General features: G+C 39.7%; 2 protein-coding genes across 4 annotated transcripts in view; one reads left to right on the top strand and one right to left on the bottom strand.

The window, feature by feature from the left end:
• The window catches only part of qkia (QKI, KH domain containing, RNA binding a), a 200,472-nt gene extending 196,043 nt beyond the window's left edge, over positions 1–4,429 (top strand). Inside the window, exon 8 of one of the 2 annotated variants that reach the window (XM_083550368.1) lies at positions 3,763–4,429. In XM_083550368.1, coding sequence (XP_083406494.1) covers positions 3,763–3,776 — 14 coding nt within the window. In that variant the 3' untranslated portion in view covers positions 3,777–4,429. The remainder of the gene's footprint in view (positions 1–3,762) is intronic. The other variant, XM_083550366.1, reaches the window with a different exon arrangement.
• A 1,684-nt stretch (positions 4,430–6,113) lies between these two features.
• Positions 6,114–19,400, bottom strand: cep295 (centrosomal protein 295). Of its 2 annotated transcripts, none has more exons than XM_083550356.1 (25): positions 18,579–19,400; positions 17,627–17,827; positions 17,382–17,506; positions 17,023–17,116; positions 16,259–16,372; positions 16,014–16,154; positions 15,703–15,886; positions 14,801–14,992; positions 14,479–14,703; positions 14,310–14,395; positions 14,003–14,206; positions 13,772–13,854; positions 11,835–12,513; positions 11,623–11,758; positions 10,700–10,855; positions 10,400–10,612; positions 9,738–9,772; positions 9,487–9,604; positions 8,593–8,775; positions 8,231–8,365; positions 7,932–8,125; positions 7,743–7,791; positions 7,261–7,360; positions 7,054–7,141; positions 6,114–6,284 (listed from the first exon to the last, which is right to left on the bottom strand). In XM_083550356.1, the coding sequence occupies exons 1-25, from the start codon at positions 18,678–18,680 to the stop codon at positions 6,249–6,251; spliced, it is 3,873 nt and encodes a 1,290-aa protein (XP_083406482.1). In that variant the 5' UTR covers positions 18,681–19,400; the 3' UTR covers positions 6,114–6,248. The 2 variants fall into 2 exon arrangements, with proteins under 2 accessions (XP_083406482.1, XP_083406483.1); XM_083550357.1 differs by having other exon boundaries at positions 9,487–9,601; positions 18,579–19,398.
• Between the last annotated feature and the right edge of the window lie 317 nt (positions 19,401–19,717).

Here is a 19,717-nt window from a genome sequence, read left to right as displayed (position 1 = left end):
AGCTTTTCTGACCCAAGAGAAAACATTAAGTCCAAGAATTGAGTGCTACATTATGACATCACAGCTCACATAAGTAGAGAAAATGTAAACAGCAATACAGCACAAGGACGCAACGTGTCAGTTATGCTAAATTGCTATCGAATGAATGTGTGTGTTGTGCTCTGGAACCTATTTGTTAGTTTAAAGAATCTGAGGTATTCCGACCTCATGTACAGCATTCCCAGGATCCGAAGATCCAGCATGACCCCGATCACGACAACACACTGAAGATGTATAAATAAATTACATGAGGCCAGATTTTCAAGATATATATTAAAAAACAGCATAGTATCATTGACTTGAATTTCCTTGTGCATTGTTTTTGGTCTCACTGACTCACTGATCCACTTTAATGTCTTTTGACATCTTTTACTGAGACGACACTGAGACGTCCTACCATCAAATGTAAAACGTACTGCCCTGAGTCAGCAAGCTCCGTCTCAGTCACAGCTTATGCATCCTCCAACAGGATAAAGGTCCTAAAACATACATCTAAAACACAGATCCCAAGAAAGGCTAAAAAAAAACACTGAACTATTCTAAAGTGGCTTTTTATGAACCCTTATCTGAAACCTAACCATCATCAACGAAAAGAGATGAAACATGCAATCAGGTGAAGGCTCACTTCAAACCTGAGACAGCTGGAGTCCAGACGACCTGAGAGCTACAGAAATCGCCTGTTTGCAGTGGGTGCCTCGATTGCCTCAGGGTGGGCAACAAAATATAAGGTTAAGAGTGCCATTATTTTTGCCCGTGCCCTTTTCATTTGTTCAAAATATTCTGTTGAGTAGTTGTTGTTTTTTTTTGTTGAGAAACCAAAATCATAGTCTGGTTTTGACCAAATAAACAATGGAGTACCAGTTACTTTTTACTATGAAATTGTTTCATAGAGGATTGTAGGTTTGTTTTTTCCATGAAGGGGTACCAACACGTTGTTGAATGTTTTCTTTTCCTCACCTTGCACTAATTATTCTCATCATCATCTCATCGTTTAATCTGTGTTGGCAGTCTGATGAGCAAAAGTGTGATATTTGCAAAAGGAAAAAAAAAACCGTGAGGAATGTGCCAACGATGACGAAACGGACCTCGAACTTGTTCGAAGTGATGATTGTGACAGAGTTGTGATAATACGGGGCTACGGTAAAGCGTGAGACAGAGGGAGAAGGAAGAGAAAACCGGATAAGAAAAAAGGAGCTAATATTTGAAGAAAGAGAGGTACCATGTGATCCGCTTTCCATAGCAAAAAATGCTAATTCCTTGTTTTTGTGTCTATAGCTATTTTCTTGCCATGCTAAAAGTTTGGGTGAATTTTGTAAAAACATGCAAATGACCAAAAAAAATGTAAACTAATTACTTTCTAATCCTATCTTTCTGATAGCATATATTATATACTTTTAAATATATTTGTAAACTATATAGACAAAAAGATTTGGGACACCTGACTTTTAACAGCCATATGTATTTCTTTACACAAAGTGTTTAGGTACACAATTGTATAGAATGTATTTGGATGTGGAAGCACAACATATTCCATGAACTAGGAAGTGAAGTGGGAGATCTTGAGTGGCCTGCTATAGAGCTCTGGACTACTGAACACCTTTAGGATGAATTGAAACCCTGGCATTGGCACCCCTGGCCTCCTCACCTCACCCACATCAGTACCTAACTTTGCTAACACCCTTGTGGCTAAATGAGCACAATCTCCAATCTCCACGAACACACTCCAAAGTCTAGAGGAACATCTTGCAAGAAGAGTGGAGGATATTATAAAAGCTAATGGGGACTAAATGTGGAATGGGGAGTTCAAAAAACACAAATCACACATATGCTCAGGTGTAAATAAGGACGCAGCGAGGGACTTTTACCTCCTGGCAATGAGACTGACATGCTGTGGATGTCCATCTCTCAGGGTAAGAGGTAGGTATACATCAAGACTCTTTTCTGTGGTGGTGAAATGAACTTCCCCTTGATGTCCAAACAGCTAAACTATGTATGAAATCTTCATACTGCGGGTGAAAACCTACGGCTTCCTCAAACACTTAAACTTGTATATTTTTCCCTCTTTATTTCGTCTTTAATTTAATAAACGGCACAATAATTGTGCTTTAATTTTTCTCAACAGAGTTTAAGCCTATACTATATTAAGCCTGCAACCTAGTGAACCAGTGTTGATTTATTTATTGATAGAGACTCAAAGCAATTTTTGTACGTCGCTCTGGATAAAAGTGTCTGCTTAATGCCGTAAATGTAAACGGATTAAGTTGATCATCAAACACCTGGGAATTTTTTTCCCCCTGTTGTAATTATTCTCTTTCAAATTTCTAATTTTAAGAATAAAAATGTTATACAATAAAAATCTAAGAATTTTAAAAATTTAAGAATTACATTAGGTTGTACGTGTGGAGATACGTGGGGCGTCTTCCACTGAAAAAAAAACCTGGGGTAAAAAGTGGTTTTTTTTATATATATATTTTGTGGTGGAAATGATGAGAACTTTCACCTGGGATCCATCTGAAAGACTCCCATAAATCATCACTAAATTCTATCTATTTCACCTTATACTTGTTGAGAATTAATCTTGTCTGATTGTGAATAAAAAACCTGCCTGCTTTTGGAACAGCCTGCCAAAACCTCCTCTCTTTTCTCTCAGATTGAGCAAAATAAAGTCTCTGAATATGATTGTAGTGCGCCCTCTAGAGGTGGAAGCCGCTTTGGAGGAATTTTGCTCACAAAATCTGTCTCTATGGTGATGTCACCAGCTACAGGGTTCCACCCTCTATCATGGTACCATCTGGTCCAAAGTGGAGGCGGAACTAGCGGAACCCTGATGACCTAATACAAAGACACACACACACAGGCCATTGGGGCACTCAGCACAAGTGAGCCCCATCTGTTTTCTCTTGCCTTAACCACGTGACTCATTTTTAATTCACAGACACATTTATACATTTATATAACATTCTATTTAAGATGGAAAATAGAAAAGGGAAATATTTAGATTTTCATTTTCCCATAGAGTTAAATACAGAATCTGCCTCACAATGAAGGACAGTGTTGGACCATTGTTTAAACAGAACTCTTGACGATCATCTGTTCACTTTTATTTATTTATACAATGGACCAGTTGAAGTTTAAGAGCCTTGTTAAATAGCCCAAGAGTGGCAGCTTGATAGATTGGAAATAAAAATCACAACCTTTGATTAGATCATTGTAATTCAATTGTAACTTGCTCTAAAGTTACAATGCTTTAAATGTAAATATAAATGCTGTTCGCCTCATCAGTTCAGTCCTGGCTTGAGCAGCTGCCGAGTTTCAAACGTTCTGCCAGAAATTGCTAAAAAAAATAATTTCCACGTTCTCTGCTATTGTCCCACTTCACAACCCAGTGTTCCTGGGATAAACCCTGATATACAGGACATACAGTAGAAGTCTGCTGAAAATGATCAGCCTATGGATCTCCTTGATGAACATGAAGGTTTGCACCTCAGGCCTCCTCACCTCACCTACATCAGTACCTGACTTTACTAAGTCGTGTAACTAAATAAGGATGAAATAGGATGTTCAAAAAACGTGTGTGTGTGTGTGTTCAGGAAACAGGGCTGTGTGTGTGTGTGTGTGTGTGTGTCTTATGCACTCGTTCAGACTCATCAGAAATTATTTTCCCTTTCTTCTCTCTCTCTCTCTCTCTCTCTCTCTCTCTCTCTCTCTCCTTCTGGCATGTAGGAAGAAGGCGGTGAAGCACAGCGCAGCAAGTTTCTGTCTGTCACAATCACACGTTTCCCATTAATGTGACAAACACAGTTGACATCCAATTTCCCCCCAGTGTGCTCCTGCTTTGCACGAAAACGGATGACGGAGCCAGGAACCAGTTCGCTGCATAAACCCACGTTTCCACGTCTGCAGTTTCACAGACAAATCTGCAGCCCTAACATCATCATGCGCATGACTGACATCTCGTTTTATAATAAGCGAAAGACTACGAGCTATGACGAAGACAGAGAGAAATCTGCAGTGGCAGGTTGTCATTGCGTTACACGCTCGCGACTGTAGTCTCTCACACGCATACGCGCGTACACACAGGCCTACAATCTGTTGTTGTTGGGAAAAGTGTTTACTTCCTGTTAGAATGATCAAATTGCATACACATCCACTGCTGTTTTGACAAACAGGATGATGCAACCCCATCGACGGAAATCTACGTGGCTATACAAAGAACGTTTTAACACGTCAGAGTCGTCAGTACCACCACTGTGAGAGACCCCAAGTGTGGGAACGCTTTATTTTATAGGATCCAGTGCCATCTTCTGGCACACTGATACCATCACGTCCTCATTTTGTAATGAAGAACTACACTATTTGGAAGAGGTGTAACACACTAATTTCACGGTTCGGTACATACCTCCGTTTTTAAGTTATGGTTCGGTTCAATTTCGGTACGGTTAGGTGGAAGAAATTCTTCTTCTTATTAAAAACATTGGTGAACATTTTTTCATTTTTAAAACGATTTGAAATAAAATGCCTGCTTGGTTGAATAATAAACAAAATAAATAAATATTTATAATATATATTTTAATAATAATTTCTTTAAAAAAATTAAAAAGAAAAATAATATAATGAATACAATTACGTAATAAACTTTAACACTGATTAAAATAAGTAATCGATTCAATTATCACAAATGAAATTTATCAAATAGAATTCAATAAATGGATCGATTTGCATTTGTTAGAGTCTATTTGGATGTTTCCATAAATGTGTTTTAATATTTTATTTTCTAAAGAGATGATCTACTTAGCTGTTCTATTATTTCAGCATTCTTTAACAAATGTCTTCATTCAATCCTTCCATCCTTCATCCACTCACTCGCAGGCAGGAAGTGGTGGCGATTTCGCGCAAAACAGTTTTACAATGCACTACAAATCCGGTACGGCGTGAGTTCTTTTTTAAACCCCCGGCATTAACAATCTTGCGGTCCGCCACTTAATACGTTCGTTCGATTTTAACTCCGCACGTAATAAAGGATTGCAAGGATCGGTACACGTGCACCAAACCGAAAGCCCTGTACCGAAACACTTCGGTACGAATACATGCACCGTTTCATCGCTACTTTGTACCAAAATATCGGGACACCTGACATTTCCAGTCATATTTAGTTCTGAACTGTTATCACAAATTTGGAGGCACACAATAGTATAGACTGTCACTGGATGCGTTAGCATTCAATTCTCCCTTCGCTCAAACCTGTTCCAGCATGACAATGCTCCTGTGCACAAAGCCAGCCCCATGAAGATATGCATTACATAGGTTGGAGTGGAGGATCTCCTGCAATAGAGCTGTGAGCTCAACCCAATTGAACACTTTTGGAATAAATTGGATCGTTGATTGCAACCCAGGCCTCCTCATGCTATATTATTCCGTCACCTTTTGCTTGAATGAGTACAAATTTACACTCCAAAGTCTAGTGGAACATCTTCCCAGAAGAGTGGAGGTTATTATAACAGCAAATGGAAACTCAACTTTAAATGGGATGTTCAAAAAAATCCCATAATAGTGATCAGGTTTTCACAAAGTCATTTAGTGTAGTCGTCTCTTTCCCTCATTCGTTATACACACTTGACTGAGCAATGACTACAGTGATACGATCAACCGAGACGAAAAACTGCCCCAGAGATCCCAGGATTTGGGGCAAAATTTCACGTTCTAGCATTTAAATGATGCAGAAATGTACAACACCAAGTACAAGTCTGTTACATTCTATTAATAAGAAAATAAGATGCTTTATCAATACTTGTTTTCAATCAATATTTAAGAGAAGACCACAAACTTGCAATAGTCCAGATTCTACACAAGAACCTACGTAGAAGCCCAACTGAAATGCAGCTTCTAAACCTTCTCAAGCACAATAGAAAATAAAATGATATTTTATAGATGAGAGGCGTGTGTCTAAATTTCCACCATATGTGCGAGTTTGTGTGAGCATATTGCTCGGAGATGTATCGCAACCCAATCCAGATTGTGTTCCTGCCTCTGTGTTCTCAAGGTAGACTCCATGGATGAATGATGATTTTGGCAGCTTTTTGGAAATAATAGTCTTTTTAATATATAAATTAAAATACATAGCAAAAAAAAGATGTACAAGGACACAAAGCTGTAGTGATGTGGCAAATGTTAATTAAACAGATATATACCAGAATATACTGGAGTAAAGATTATCTTTGTTTAGGCCTCAGTTTCTCCAGGGTTTTCTGTTGGACAGAGGGAGAACAGGTTTAAAGAAAAATATAATAAAAACACACAAATACACACACTTCAAATATCTGCTAGTGTTAGGGTTAGAGTTAAGTTGGGGTTGGGGTTAGGATTGTGGTTAAGTCTGGGGTTAGAGATAGGTGTTAGGGTTAGGGGTAAGAGTTATAGGTTAGGGGTAAGAGTTATAGGTTAGGTGTTAGGGGTCAGGGTAAGAGTTGTAGGTTAGGTGTTAGGGGTAAGAGTTATAGATTAGGTGTTAGGGGTCAGGGTAAGAGTTGTAGGTTAGGTGTTAGGGGTCAGGGTAAGAGTTGTAGGTTAGGTGTTAGGGGTAAGAGTTATAGGTTAGGTGTTAGAAGTCAGGGTAAGAGTTGTAGGTTAGGTGTTAGGGGTCAGGGTAAGAGTTGTAGGTTAGGTGTTAGGGGTCAGGGTAAGAGTTGTAGGTTAGGTGTTAGGGGTCAGGGTAAGAGTTGTAGGTTAGGTGTTAGGGGTCAGGGTAAGAGTTGTAGGTTAGGTGTTAGGGGTCAGGGTAAGAGTTGTAGGTTAGGTGTTAGGGGTCAGGGTAAGAGTTGTAGGTTAGGTGTTAGGGGTCAGGGTAAGAGTTGTAGGTTAGGTGTTACGGTTAAGACTGGGTTAGTTGTTGGGGTTAGAATGCTGAATAGATCAACTGTTGTACTCTACAGTAGAGACGGTGAGTTTATATATTCAGTTTGCTGCGTCCTTACACGAGCGCTGAAAATTCATTTATACAGTACAGTCGCTCCTTACCATTCTGAACTCCTTTGCTTTTTCCCGGTTCTTAGCATAAGCATGTGGGCAGCTGTGCAGCTCCCTCCTGTGCTCCACTTCCTCCGATCTGTATGAAAAAGCCCAGTAAGGACGTGTTCTACTACTCAATGGTTTCAATTCCATAAAACTAGCAAATTAGGATTCAGAAGTGTACATTTAAGAGAATTTGAACTAACAGAAATCTACCTATTAGTAGACGGGGACGTCTCGGCCACGCTGAAGCTTTTTAGTTGAAGAGTGCGAATACTCTCCTCACCAGAGTCCTGCAGATTGGATACGTCTTGGACTGGAAGAAAAAAAAATAAGTTTTATACAGAATCATGTGAAAAAATTCTGTACTCTTAAAACAAAGTGGGCAGATGAGAATGATGGTATTATGCCTCTTGTTTTAGGTGAGTGACCTTCAACTCTTCAGTCAAAACAGCTGGATGTTACATATTACTGCTACAACCATTTTATCAATGAATAATTTGCCCAGTCCTAGCCTTAAAAAATTTCAAATATACTAATAAAAGCTCCAGTGTCTTTGCTTATGGTATTATTTACCAGAAATCCACTAATGAGGCTCAAAAGTAGCAATTTATCCATTTAAAACTAAAATACAGTAATCATGTGCCTCAAGACTACAGACTTTAAGTGTAGACTTAAAACCACAGACTTGATCTTACCTTCATGTGAGACTGAAGCTTCTAGACTCCTGAATTCACTCTTGTTCCCCTGCAAAAGTGACACAAACATTTAATAACCGGTACATGGAACATACGAGGACATAATCTAAACAATCCAACTTAAAGACTTTAAACTCCTTCCAAATCATTTTGCAAACATCAATAACTAGGATTCCATCACAAATTTACCAGTGTCCATTCCCACTGAGGAACGCATCCAGAACCTTCTTTACTGGAGACGTGTTCCGGAAGGATGCAATCAAGCCAATCGGATGCATCCGTGTTGGAGTCTTCGCCAGGTGGATTGAATGGAAGTTGGAGAGTTGTGGAACATTCGGTCATGGTGTTGTTTGTGATCTCAGGAGAAAGAGACTGAAAGGTATCTGATTTCATGCGGGGGGGGGGGGGGGGGTGTATATACACAGTACAATGAGTCATTATATGTTATATATGACTACAGCTTCATGCATATGGTTGAGAGTCTTTACCCTGCTGAGTGGTATTAAGGGAACGGCAGTCCTCCAGGTTGCACTGTAAAGGAAGCGTCGGTGGTTGTGGTGCTGCGAGCGATCCAGCATCGGTGTCCTCCTCTGCACAGACGTTTAAAGCTGTGGGCATTCCACCTGATGCAAATAAAGCAAAACTAATCCGAGGAGCCTTATATATGAGCAAAAGTGTACAAGAACACTACATGAAGCTTGTCAAATCATTTGTTAACAAAAATAATAATAAATCAAATCCTTCATGATGGTCATAAAACAGGCCTACATCAGTGAAGATTGAAGAGTGTCTGTAATGCTGTACCTCTAGGAAGTACCCTGGATAAAAATATTGCCGAAGTTGCAATTACCTGTATGAACTGATCTGAGGGACTTGTCCAGCTCTTTCGTATATTTGTCAATGATGTACTGCAAACTGCTACTGCAACGTGAGGAATCTTTTGTCTCGGACAAAGTCAAACCACATAAACTGCTGGAGTGTGTGAGGGAGGCTCCGGTTTTCATAGGAAGTTCAGTAGTGAACAAAGAAGAATCTGAATGAGAGAAAAAAAGTGTCTTAGAAAAGTCAAAGATTAAATAATGTAATTAACAACCTAAACTGTACTTCCGGCTGCTCCCATTAGGGGTCGCCACAGCGGATCATCTGTCTCCATGCTACTCAGTCCTCTACATCTGCCTCTTTTAAACCAACAATCTCCTTCCTGAAGGTCCATCCTCAGCATTCTTCTACCGATATACCCCATGTCCCTCCTCTGCACATGTCTAAACCATCTCAATCGTGCCTCCCTTACCTTGTCTTCAAAACGTCCTACATGCGCTGTCCCTCGAATAAACTAATTTCTAATTCTGTCCATCGTCATCGTTTAAAAAATACTTGTGGAAAATGTGGATTTGTATATTTTGCCGATTAGTCTGCAAAGTATCAGTAAAATCCACAAGGTCGACCTCTAGTGGTAGCATCATGGAGATAGCTGACCTTGACATCTTGCTTGGTCACTGAGGGTTGCTTATATCTAAATAACTGAAATCTAAATCGCTGCTTTTTCAGACTTTTTGGTCTTCTGGATGCTGCTTATATTTAATCACAAACAAACTTTAAAGTCTTGCAGTAAAACCATATATATATATATATATATATGCTGGAATCACATGAAACATATATTCGTTGCACACATGTATGGATGGACTTAATGCAATATTTAATCATAACGGGTTTTTTTTAAACGAACGAAGAAAGAACATACCGGTAATGTTCAGATTGGGATCCTGTTCACTAGAGATATAGCTGCCAGTTGAAAGTGTGGTGGAAGAGAGATAATCTGGTATACCAGAGTTTCCATTATGTGGTAAGACCAGCTCCTGCTAAATACACACACAAACACACACACAAACACAAAAGGTAAAAAGACCAGAACATGGTACATGAATAGCCATTAAACATTTTTTTTTATTTAAAAAGCTTTTATTCGATAGTGTAGCTGAAGAACACGCTCACCTCCTCGACCTGCTGCTGCTCTGTAGAGTCTGTACCTGGACAAGTGAAATTTAGAAACAGAGGGTTTAATTTTATTTGTCACATACTTGTTTTTATATATATATATTTTTATATTTTTTTAATTAACAAGGATAATAAATAAATAATACATGTATAAAAAAAAGGAACATTTACATACATATATATATATATATATATATATATATATATATATATATATATATATATATATATATATAAACAAGTATAAAAAGTATAATAAAAGTATAAAAAAAGGGATACTTTTATATATAAAAATTAATATATATAAAGAAATTATTTATATATAAAATCTACCTTTTTTTATACATTTACCTGTACACTTACCTTATAAATTTACCTTTTTATATACATTTATACTTTTATTATACTTATATATATATATATATATATATATATATATATATATATATATATAAACAAAAATTAAAATAAACAAGTATAAAAAGTATAATAAAAGTATAAAAAAGGGATACTTTTATATATAAAAATTAATATATATAAAGAAATTATTTATATGTATATTGTTGACGAATAAAAACTATTTTTAGATTATAATAAGACAAAATAATTTATCGCAATAATTCCTCAAATGTAACTCCGTTACCTACACGGGTTTTTACCTGCATGCGAAGCTGCTGAATCCAGCCATAGCATCTCCTTCCATGACAGTTTGCTGGGTCTGCTTGTGCTCTCCTCTGACCTTTGGATTTCGGAGCCAACGCTCGGACCCTGACTGCTCCCTGAGCCCGTAGTGGGCGGACTCCAAGAGAGACTGCAGGAGTTTGAGTAATCAGAGCACTCGCCTGATTGGCTCTCCTTGCACGCCTCAGCAGCTGAAATGAAAAATGTATACGTATTGGCATTTACTTAAGAATGCAGATGTGTTTTCGATGAACGTGAGTTTGCGAGTGCTTATTCACCAGTATCCATGGTAACGTTCACCGGAGTGTCCACTTCCTCAATGGTGCTCAGTTTGTGCTGCTCAAAGTCGTGAAGGAGGATTTGGAGCGTCCGTGGCGGACAAGAGATGGGTGGATTCACTCGTACACTGCTCGCCGGTTCGCACAGAGAATTCTCTGGGGGAAATAATAAATACGAGTTCGTAATTTATTACAGAAGATAAAGTGGGAACGATGGAGGAGGAAAAACGGTTTAAACGAGTAGGACTAGGACCTTTCCTACAGAATATAGTAGGGGTGTAAGAAAATATCGATACACTTGAGTATTACGATATTTTGTTTGCCGATACTGTATCGATTCTCAAAATATTATATATTATATATATATATATATATATATATATATATATATATATATAATTTTTATTATTTTTTTTACAAGATTCATGGCAGCTGTTCGGTTTCAGTTTATATCCCAGTACTAGCATAAGGGTACTAGCATAAGGGTACTAGCATAAGGGCATGGCACAAATATTAGCATTAATATCCACCTGTTTCCTGGGGGGGCAGCTGTAATAACGATTAGGGGTATCATTAATAATACAGAGTTGACCATGGTATGGGCAGGTGTAAGGGTTTTGGGTTAGCAGTGTCATTTTAGATATATATTAATACAAATGCAGTTCCCACTGTGTTCATATTGAAAAATGTCTTTTTTTGCTAAGGTTTTTATATGGTGGGGTGTTCTTTATGACAGCTTTTCTAAAATTATACCCTATTTTTAAAATAAGAAAAATCCCATGCTTTTAATATTGTAACGTATCGCAAAATATCGTATCGGGACCCCCTATCATATCTCCAGTTTCTTGCCAATACGCACGCCTAGTATATAACATCTTAAATAAGTGAAAGATAAAAACACGGTGGTAAACATAGCGTCTCACCGCTGGACTCAAAAACAGGGTTTTGCAGAGTGTGAACGTGGCTTTGATTCAGCGTTGAGGACAGAAGAAGTTCATTACTCTTTTCCTTCACAGGAGCATCAATGACACCGTGCGTTCCTATTGAGGCTGACTGCTCCTGAGACGAAAAGCAGAAATGAATAAATGACATAAAATATACTATTTTTAAAAACTTTTTCTCTAATCCTGGTTACCTCTGCATGCTGTGTTCTGATTAATGCTTGCAGGGCGTCTCGCTGTTTTCGTATTCGATCTCTAACCCGATCCGTTTCTGTGTTCCGATGTAAGTTAGTATCCTTTACCTCTTTGTGCAGGACAACAGCAGGATCTTGTGAGACCTGCTGGGAGTTTGGAGTGAGGGGTGTGGGCAGGGGGTGTAAACGCCTGCTTCGCAGATATTCCAGAAATAAGGCAGGGGGGAGGAGAGGAACGTCTTGAAGGTCCTGTGAAGGTCCATCTAAAGGCTTCGTGTCTGATGAGCTGGCTGCTGAGCTTGGATTCGAAGCCTTACCATCTTTACGCACCAAGTGAGACATAGTGTTGGGCACAGAGATTATGCCAGGTGCCATTACATGGGTATCTGGGAGTGTGGTCAGGGCAGGGCTGGAACTAGGCAGAGAAGATTGAATGAGCAGGACTGGGTCTGTGTGAACGATATTGGAAAGAGTGGAGATGGGGCATGTAGATGCAGGGTCATGGTTTGGAAAGTGTGTGAAAGCGCTCGAGAGCGTCCTATGAGGCAAAGTTTCCTCGTGAACTGAAGGTGGTGGTGTTGGTGCTACTGTCGTGGTAACAGCGGTGTAGCGCATCTTCAACGTTTGCTTGTATTCCTCCAGGTTCCGATAAGCGCCATCGATAGTCTTCTTATGGCGTCTAAAAACACACAAACAAATAAAAAATTTTTATTTACCGCACAGATTTTTTTAAAATGCGCAATTAACGCAGAGCGCATCTCTGATTATTTTTATTTAAAATATAAATAAATACAGAAGGCGAAATTCAAAATTTTACACAAATTTATTCAAAAAAAACCACAAGAGACTCAGAGTCTCAATTCAAGCACCAAATTCCGCTATGATTCTTCATCTTTATAAGCGGTTTACATTCTTTAAGTACAGCATCACTGCCATCAACAGAACTGAGGTAATGGATCAGAGACATATCCCTATTCCCCAGACAATGATGCACACGTCCGGCGTATAAAACAGTCCGTGTGGAAACAAAAGTTCTGTTTGGTGTCCTGAAGATTTACATAATTTAAATCACCATAATTACTTGAAAACATTTACAAGAATATTTTGTCTTTATGCTCTATGTTAAGTTTGGTTTCACTAATAATAAACATACATTTGCATAAATTTTTAATATGTCCATGCCCATGTTGATTAGCGTATTAAAAACTTGAAAAGTATTAATTGAAGGTACATTTAGAACAGATAAAAATTCACTCATGACAATCGTGATTAAATATTTTACACACACACACACACACACACACACACACACACACACACACACACACACACACACACACACACACACACACACACACACACACACACACATCCATCTATCTATACACTATATTTAAGTTGTGTTAATTTAAGTAAACACCTGACCATGGCATTGGTATGTACTTTCTAAAGACCCCATTCCCACATTAATAATCATTTGCTGTTATAATATCCTCCACTCTTCTGGGCAGATGTTCCACTAGATTTTGGAGTGTACTTGTGGAGATTCTTGTGAAGATCGTGGCTCATTCAACCACAATGGTGTTAATAAAGTCAGGTACTGATGTAGGTGAGATGAGGAGGCCTGTGTTGAAATTAATGTTCCAATTCATCCCAAAGGTTCAATGTCAATTGAGGGCTATTGCAGGCCACTCAAGATCTTCCAATCCAACCCATGTAAGCCATATGTTAATGGAGCTGGCAGGTTCACAGGGGCATTATCATGCTGGAACTGGTTTGGGTCTCCTAGTTCAAGTGAAGGGGAAATTTAATACTACCACATCAAAAGACTAATAAATAAGTGCGTGTCTTCTACTTTGACGTCACAGTTTGGCGGAAGAACCACAAATAGCTCGAAAAGTCACATGTATTTATGTATGTAGATATGTCACACTAACCGGTTTTGATTTAGGAGTCTTTGTTGATACTGCTGAAGTCTCCGTATGTGCATACTGTCTGACAGAGGGGCCGACACGTTCACCTGGTCAGAAACAAGCAAACATTTTCCAGTCACATTCACAGCACAATCCCTTTCCAAGTGCTAAAAGTATGAACAATACAATGAAACCGGTTCCTCTACACAGTTTGCACTGTTATCAAACATTCTTAACCCTCAGCCTGAAACCCACCTCGGGTGAAGGTTCAGGAACCGTCTCCTGTGATGGTGGCGTTTCCTGCAAACTACAATTCCCAGAAGGCACTTGTAAAGCGTCTTTTAGCCTCTGCCTACAAAGCTGAGCCTCTTCTAGCTGAAGCTCCAGGCTCCACCGTTTCTCCTCCAGCTCCTGTAGCAGGGACAACTGTTCCTGGTGCTGCCTCCTCAACTCCTCATCCTGGATAAGAGAGAATGAACGATTGCATTGCTCATTCTTAATAGTGTAATTGTACCAGCTACAATCGAACGTCTCCGAGTTTATAAATGGAAGCACTACTTACAGTCACTCTCATGTCCATTGTTGATATCTGCCCATCTAGTTGCAGTTTGGGTCCAGCTACAATGGAGTCTTCACTCACTTTTGAATCTGAGACAACAAGTGGAAAAAAAACGAGTGTAAAGGTTAACACTACCAAGCCAAAGACTCGTAAGATTAACAAACCGACTCACGATTTTCTGCCAGTGATGTTTCAACTGTGCCTTCTTCCAGGCTAGAAGCTTGCTGCCATTCCAAATTGCCCGCCGATCCGTTCTCATCGCTGACGCTCTTCCCTCTGACCTCTCCTTGCCCGTCTGAAGACTCCCCCCTGCTCCACTGATCCCTCTGAGTCCTGATGCGATCCAGCAGCCTCTTTAAAGCCGTTCTACCCATACCCTCAGCAGGCGCAGAGGACCCTAAAAACATAGACAAAATCGTTACTGAATACTGTATTCTTTTAGTAATTTATTGTAAATAAATAAAAAAAATTAATAAAGAAAATGTGTTCCTCACTCATAAACTGGGTTTGAGATGTGACAGGCTCCTCCCCTGAGTCATGATCTTCCTCTTCACATGCTGTCTCCTTGGGTTCAAGAGTCACATCGAGGTCAAAGTCACTTTCAGGTCTATTGTCATTATTAGTGGATGGAACAGGAGGAGGAAGAGGCTCGGACCCCAGCTGAAGTACCAAATCGTCTCTGATTTCTAAAAAAAAAAAAAAAACACTATAAATTTTTAATCCTGACTTGTAAACTAGAGGTTGACCAATTCATCAGTTTTACCGATGAATTGGCAACGAAAGATATCAGCAAAAATCCATGCATATAGTTTTTCCGGGTTGTGTCATACAGTACAAGAGCAGCCTCTAGAGGCGAATCACGGATGCCACGTGCTGTTTATTTAAAGTGTCTTTAAAAAAAAAAAAAATTATAGAACGTTATACAAAACCACAAAGTCGGAGGCACATAATTGTATAGAATGTCTCTGAGTTTGCTTGAATGGAATTTCTCCTTTACTTGAACTAGGAGATCCAAACCTATTCCAGCATGATAAGTGTACATAAAACAAGCTCCATAAAGATATGCTTTACATGGGCTGGAGTGGAAAATCTCCTGCAATAGAGCTCTCAACCCTACCGAACACATTTGGGATGAGTTGGAACGCTGACTGCGCACCAGGCCTCCCCATCCTACGTCATTGCCCGACCTTTGTGGCTGAATGTGCACAAGTCTCCACAAGAACACTACAAAATCTAGTGGAACATCTTCTCAAATAGGGACTAAATGTGGAAAATGTTTTGTCCCTTATTGAACATTTGTGGAAGGAGCCTCCAGTGTCCTCTCTCAGATGTTTTCCTTAACATCCATGTTGAACTTAATGACATAATAATACTCATGGAGAAACATCTGGACTACCTTTATCTTCGATGCACAGGTCCTGAAAGGCAATTTCCAGCTCCCTCTGGTGCTCAGCTCGCAGATGCTCATGTCTGTACAGCGGCTGGAAGATTTGTGCTGGCATGCTGTTCACCACGTGCCGACGCCGCTGCAGTTCGGCCTGGTGCAATCGCTTCAACTCGTGCAGCATCCTTGCGTTGTTCTTCCCAACACACACACACACACACACACACACACACACACACACACACACACGTTTTTTTCCAATTTAGAATCACCTTGAGTAACATCAGGATTGTTATGCGCCCATATACATTTATAGAGCTCACCTGGATGTCCTTTTCCTTGCGAAGAGCATGGTGTCCTCTGAGTCGTGCCCGCTCGAGCTGCTCCTGCCTATCCCGGGTTTCCTCCTTCTCCTGATCCTCCAAACGCCGGGCCTCCAGTGATGCTGCCTCCTGAGCACCTGGCTGCAGGGATACGTGTTAGATAAACTGCATTGGAGAGTTTATATAAAGCCTGATCATGTGATTATAAACATAATGCCTGGGGGAAAGTATTTTCACGCACGAACCTGCGCGGTTTCAGTCTCTCTGTCCACGGCTGTCTCTGGGATGTGGTAGTGGGTGACAGAGTAATGTTCCACGTTGAACATCTTGGGTTGCAGTGGAGCCCGAATCGCAACGTTCTGGGAAAAAGGCGAGAGAGAGAACAGATCAACACGAGCGATTCGAAATGTTTTCACAATGAGCGATAATCCGAGAATTGCAAACAAAAAAATGGATTTACTCAGTCAACTGAGACATTTTTAGTGTAAATTCAGCTAAAAAGTAAGTAAAGCTCATAGCTACAATCCAAACTGAGAAATTTTTAGAAGTCTGCATTAATACAGTTGAATATTTGAATCAAATTAGACTTATATGACATCGGACTTCCATTTCTGCCTTCAAAACCAGAACACTGTCTGAATACTAAACTCTGATCTGAGGAAGACAGCTGGCTACTGCTGGCTAGGAATCAGTCCAGATAAGGACACCAGACACTAATTCTTCCCCAAACACTCAGACAGACAGATGACAAATAAATGACTGGATGGATAGTTAGTTGATTAGTTGAATGGATTGAAATAACAGGAAATAGGGACTAAGTGTGGAATTGGACGTTCAAAAAACAACTACGAATCGTACAGTGAGGTATCTAAAAGTATGTCCACACAGTGTAGGTAGCAGTATACCAGCGCTCCTGTGAGGATTTTCTGGTGCACTCTGTCGTTAAAAAAACAATGTTGACTCTAAGAGAAAGCTACGCCTCTGTGCGAGAAGGTTGCTCAAGTTCTACCTGGATGGGATCAGGACCAGGGTGTGGAAGGCTGGCGATTTTCGCTGCCCTCTCCTTCTCCACCGTCAGGGCCTTCTTCCGTGCTTCTACGTGTCTGTGATAGAACACAATGCCTCTGCTGTTAATATGCCTTTATTTGGCACAAGGGACACAAATTGCAGTCGGCTTCGCTCTTGACTCTCGTGCAGAAAGAAAAAAGATCTCAACCGTAATCAGAGTGTCCATTTGGGAAAGGAAAAATCACAAGAATTGATGAGCGTGAATAGATGAAGAGAAAGAAAAATGAGCATTATATGATGTGCTTGGATACATAAGTCTGTTTGTGTAAAATGTGATCAGGTGACGGGATAAAATCTTACAGATTCCGCTGCTCCGCTTCAGCCTGTCTTTGAGTGATGAGGTTTCGGAGAGCCTTCTGATGCCTCTCTGTTGCTCGTGTGTTATTCTCTTCCTTTTTCAGCGCCAAGGCTTCCAGATTCGGCTCCTACACACACACACACACACACACACACACACACACACACATTCGTTTAAAACACGCTACCCGTTACACCCAAACGCCACGTTTGCAGAAAGTTATTGTGAAAGCACTCCTTCCACTCACATTTTTTCTCCCATCACGGTGGCCCTGACCCACATCTCGAAGGTTCTCCTTGTAGAGCTTCTCCAGGGATTGTATTCTCTCTCCTCTCTGCTTTTGCCATTCATCCCGCAGCGCAGTGGCGAGGCTCTGCAGCTCTCTCTCTCTCCTCTCCTGCACTTCTCTCCGCACCTGCAGAGCGATGTGACGCTCTTGCTCCCGGACCTTCAGTTCCGAAATAAAAACACACCTTATTTGTTTACTATACAACGTTTTCAAGATTCGATCGAAGAAAGAATGACAAGTCTATGAGTAAATCTATGTGGGATCAGGGCTGGGGCGAGGTTTCCTCGAGGTTCAACACCTCTGTTATTAGTTTAATTTATTATCATGCTACACATTGCACATCATAGCCATGAGCCAAGGATCAATACAAGTACTAGATTATATCAACGATCGATAGATAGATAGATCGATAGATAGAGACAGACAGATAAACAGAAACAAAGACAGACAGACAGACAGACAGACAGACAGACAGACAGACAGACAGACGGACGGAGATATACAGATAGATAGAGACAAATATATAAAAATAAACAATAGATAGATAGATAGATAGATAGATAGATAGATAGATAGATAGATAGATAGATAGATAGATACAGACAGATAAACAAAAGACAGACAGACAGACAGACAGACAGACAGACAGACAGACAGACAGACAGACAGACACAAAAACAGCCAGACATACAGACAAACAAGACAGACAGACAGACAGACAGACAGAGAAAATATACAGATAGATAGAGACAAATAGATAAAAATAAACAAAAGATAGATAAATAGATAAATAGATAGACAGACAGACAGACAGACAGAAAGACAGACAGACAGACAGACAGACAGACAGACAGACAGACAGACAGACAGATAGATAGAGACAGACAGACAGACAGACAGACTCACTCACTTGCTGTAATCTCAGTTTTCTTCTCCTCTGCAGTTCCTCTCGGATCAGTTGTTCCTCCTCATTAGGACTGAGTCGATTCACGGTTCTGCTTTTTTGTTTCATTATTCACTGTTTATTCTGATCAGAACTGTTCAGTATTTTTCTGATCTGCTTTTACTGTAATACGTCACTCGGTTGTAGCAAAACAATTCAGTGGTGAATGTGGGGCAGGTTTGATGTAGAGGATGTTAAAGGATCAGTAAATTGGTTTTCCGCTCGCTCCTGAACACACGCCGTTAATCCATACTGGATTTGACAGTTAAATAACTTGCGTAGCTACCAAGGTTGCCAGATTGGCAAATGCAAACTCAAATCAAGCCCGTGTAGTACGCAAACCATATATTAATCTACAAAATCAACATCTAAAATTCAGCATACAATCTTTAAGAGAATAACGGTTCATAACTGCGCCTGCCTTTATACAAATGACACGATTAATCTAACGCACGGAAAACATGAAACTCAACCGTCACACAATTGCCCAAGAAAAAGACATCTGGCAACCCGATACATAATCCTAAACAACAATAGTTTCTTTCCAAATGTCAACTAGCTAGTTAGCATATATGACAATCTCTGCTCAGATATTAAATGTAATGAATTATTTTAAAATAAATATAATTTTAGGTTGAAATACAGCCTTTGCTTTGCTAATCCACAACAGTGGCTCTTCCGTTTTGAATTGACCGCCTAGACTTTTCTCCAAGATGGCGGCTGCTGCTTCGGTTATGGGGCGGACCAGGAAGGACTTTTGTTATATTCTTGAGTTTTATTTCCCAAGAAAGTCAAGACAACATATTTAATCGAAATAATATATTTCTTAAAATGTGGAATTTTTTTTCGTTTTAACGTATTAATATTGTACACCTCATATTTAATTTAAACGTTTAAACAGGACCTTTATATTTCCTGTTGTCCCTAAAAGCATCCCCTAGTGGTCATATGTGCTACTACAACACCGAGTTTTACTGTATGAACACCTTTTACCTGCATAATTACAAATATCTTTGCAAACAAAACAAAAGATCACCAAATATTAATTGTTGTAAAATAAATGTCCCCAGTCACCCTTTCTAAGAAATTCTTGTAATGAGGGGCTA

Source organism: Silurus aristotelis (assembly GCF_946808225.1).
Source record: "Silurus aristotelis genome assembly, chromosome: 9".
Taxonomy (NCBI): domain Eukaryota; kingdom Metazoa; phylum Chordata; class Actinopteri; order Siluriformes; family Siluridae; genus Silurus; species Silurus aristotelis.
Note: the sequence above shows the minus strand (reverse complement) of the source record. Positions and strands in the feature narration are given on the sequence as shown.

What these genes read in the sequence shown, in the direction of transcription:
- cep295 (XM_083550356.1), bottom strand. Translation starts at nt 18,680, where the DNA reads ATGAAACAAAAAAGCAGAACCGTGAATCGACTCAGTCCTAATGAGGAG. An exon ending in ACCGTGATGGGAGAAAAAAT is followed by an intron (nt 17,507 to 17,626) that starts GTGAGTGGAAGG and finishes GTGTGTGTGTAG; the next exon opens with GAGCCGAATCTGGAAGCCTT. An exon ending in ATCTCAAACCCAGTTTATGA is followed by an intron (nt 14,704 to 14,800) that starts GTGAGGAACACA and finishes CTATGTTTTTAG; the next exon opens with GGTCCTCTGCGCCTGCTGAG.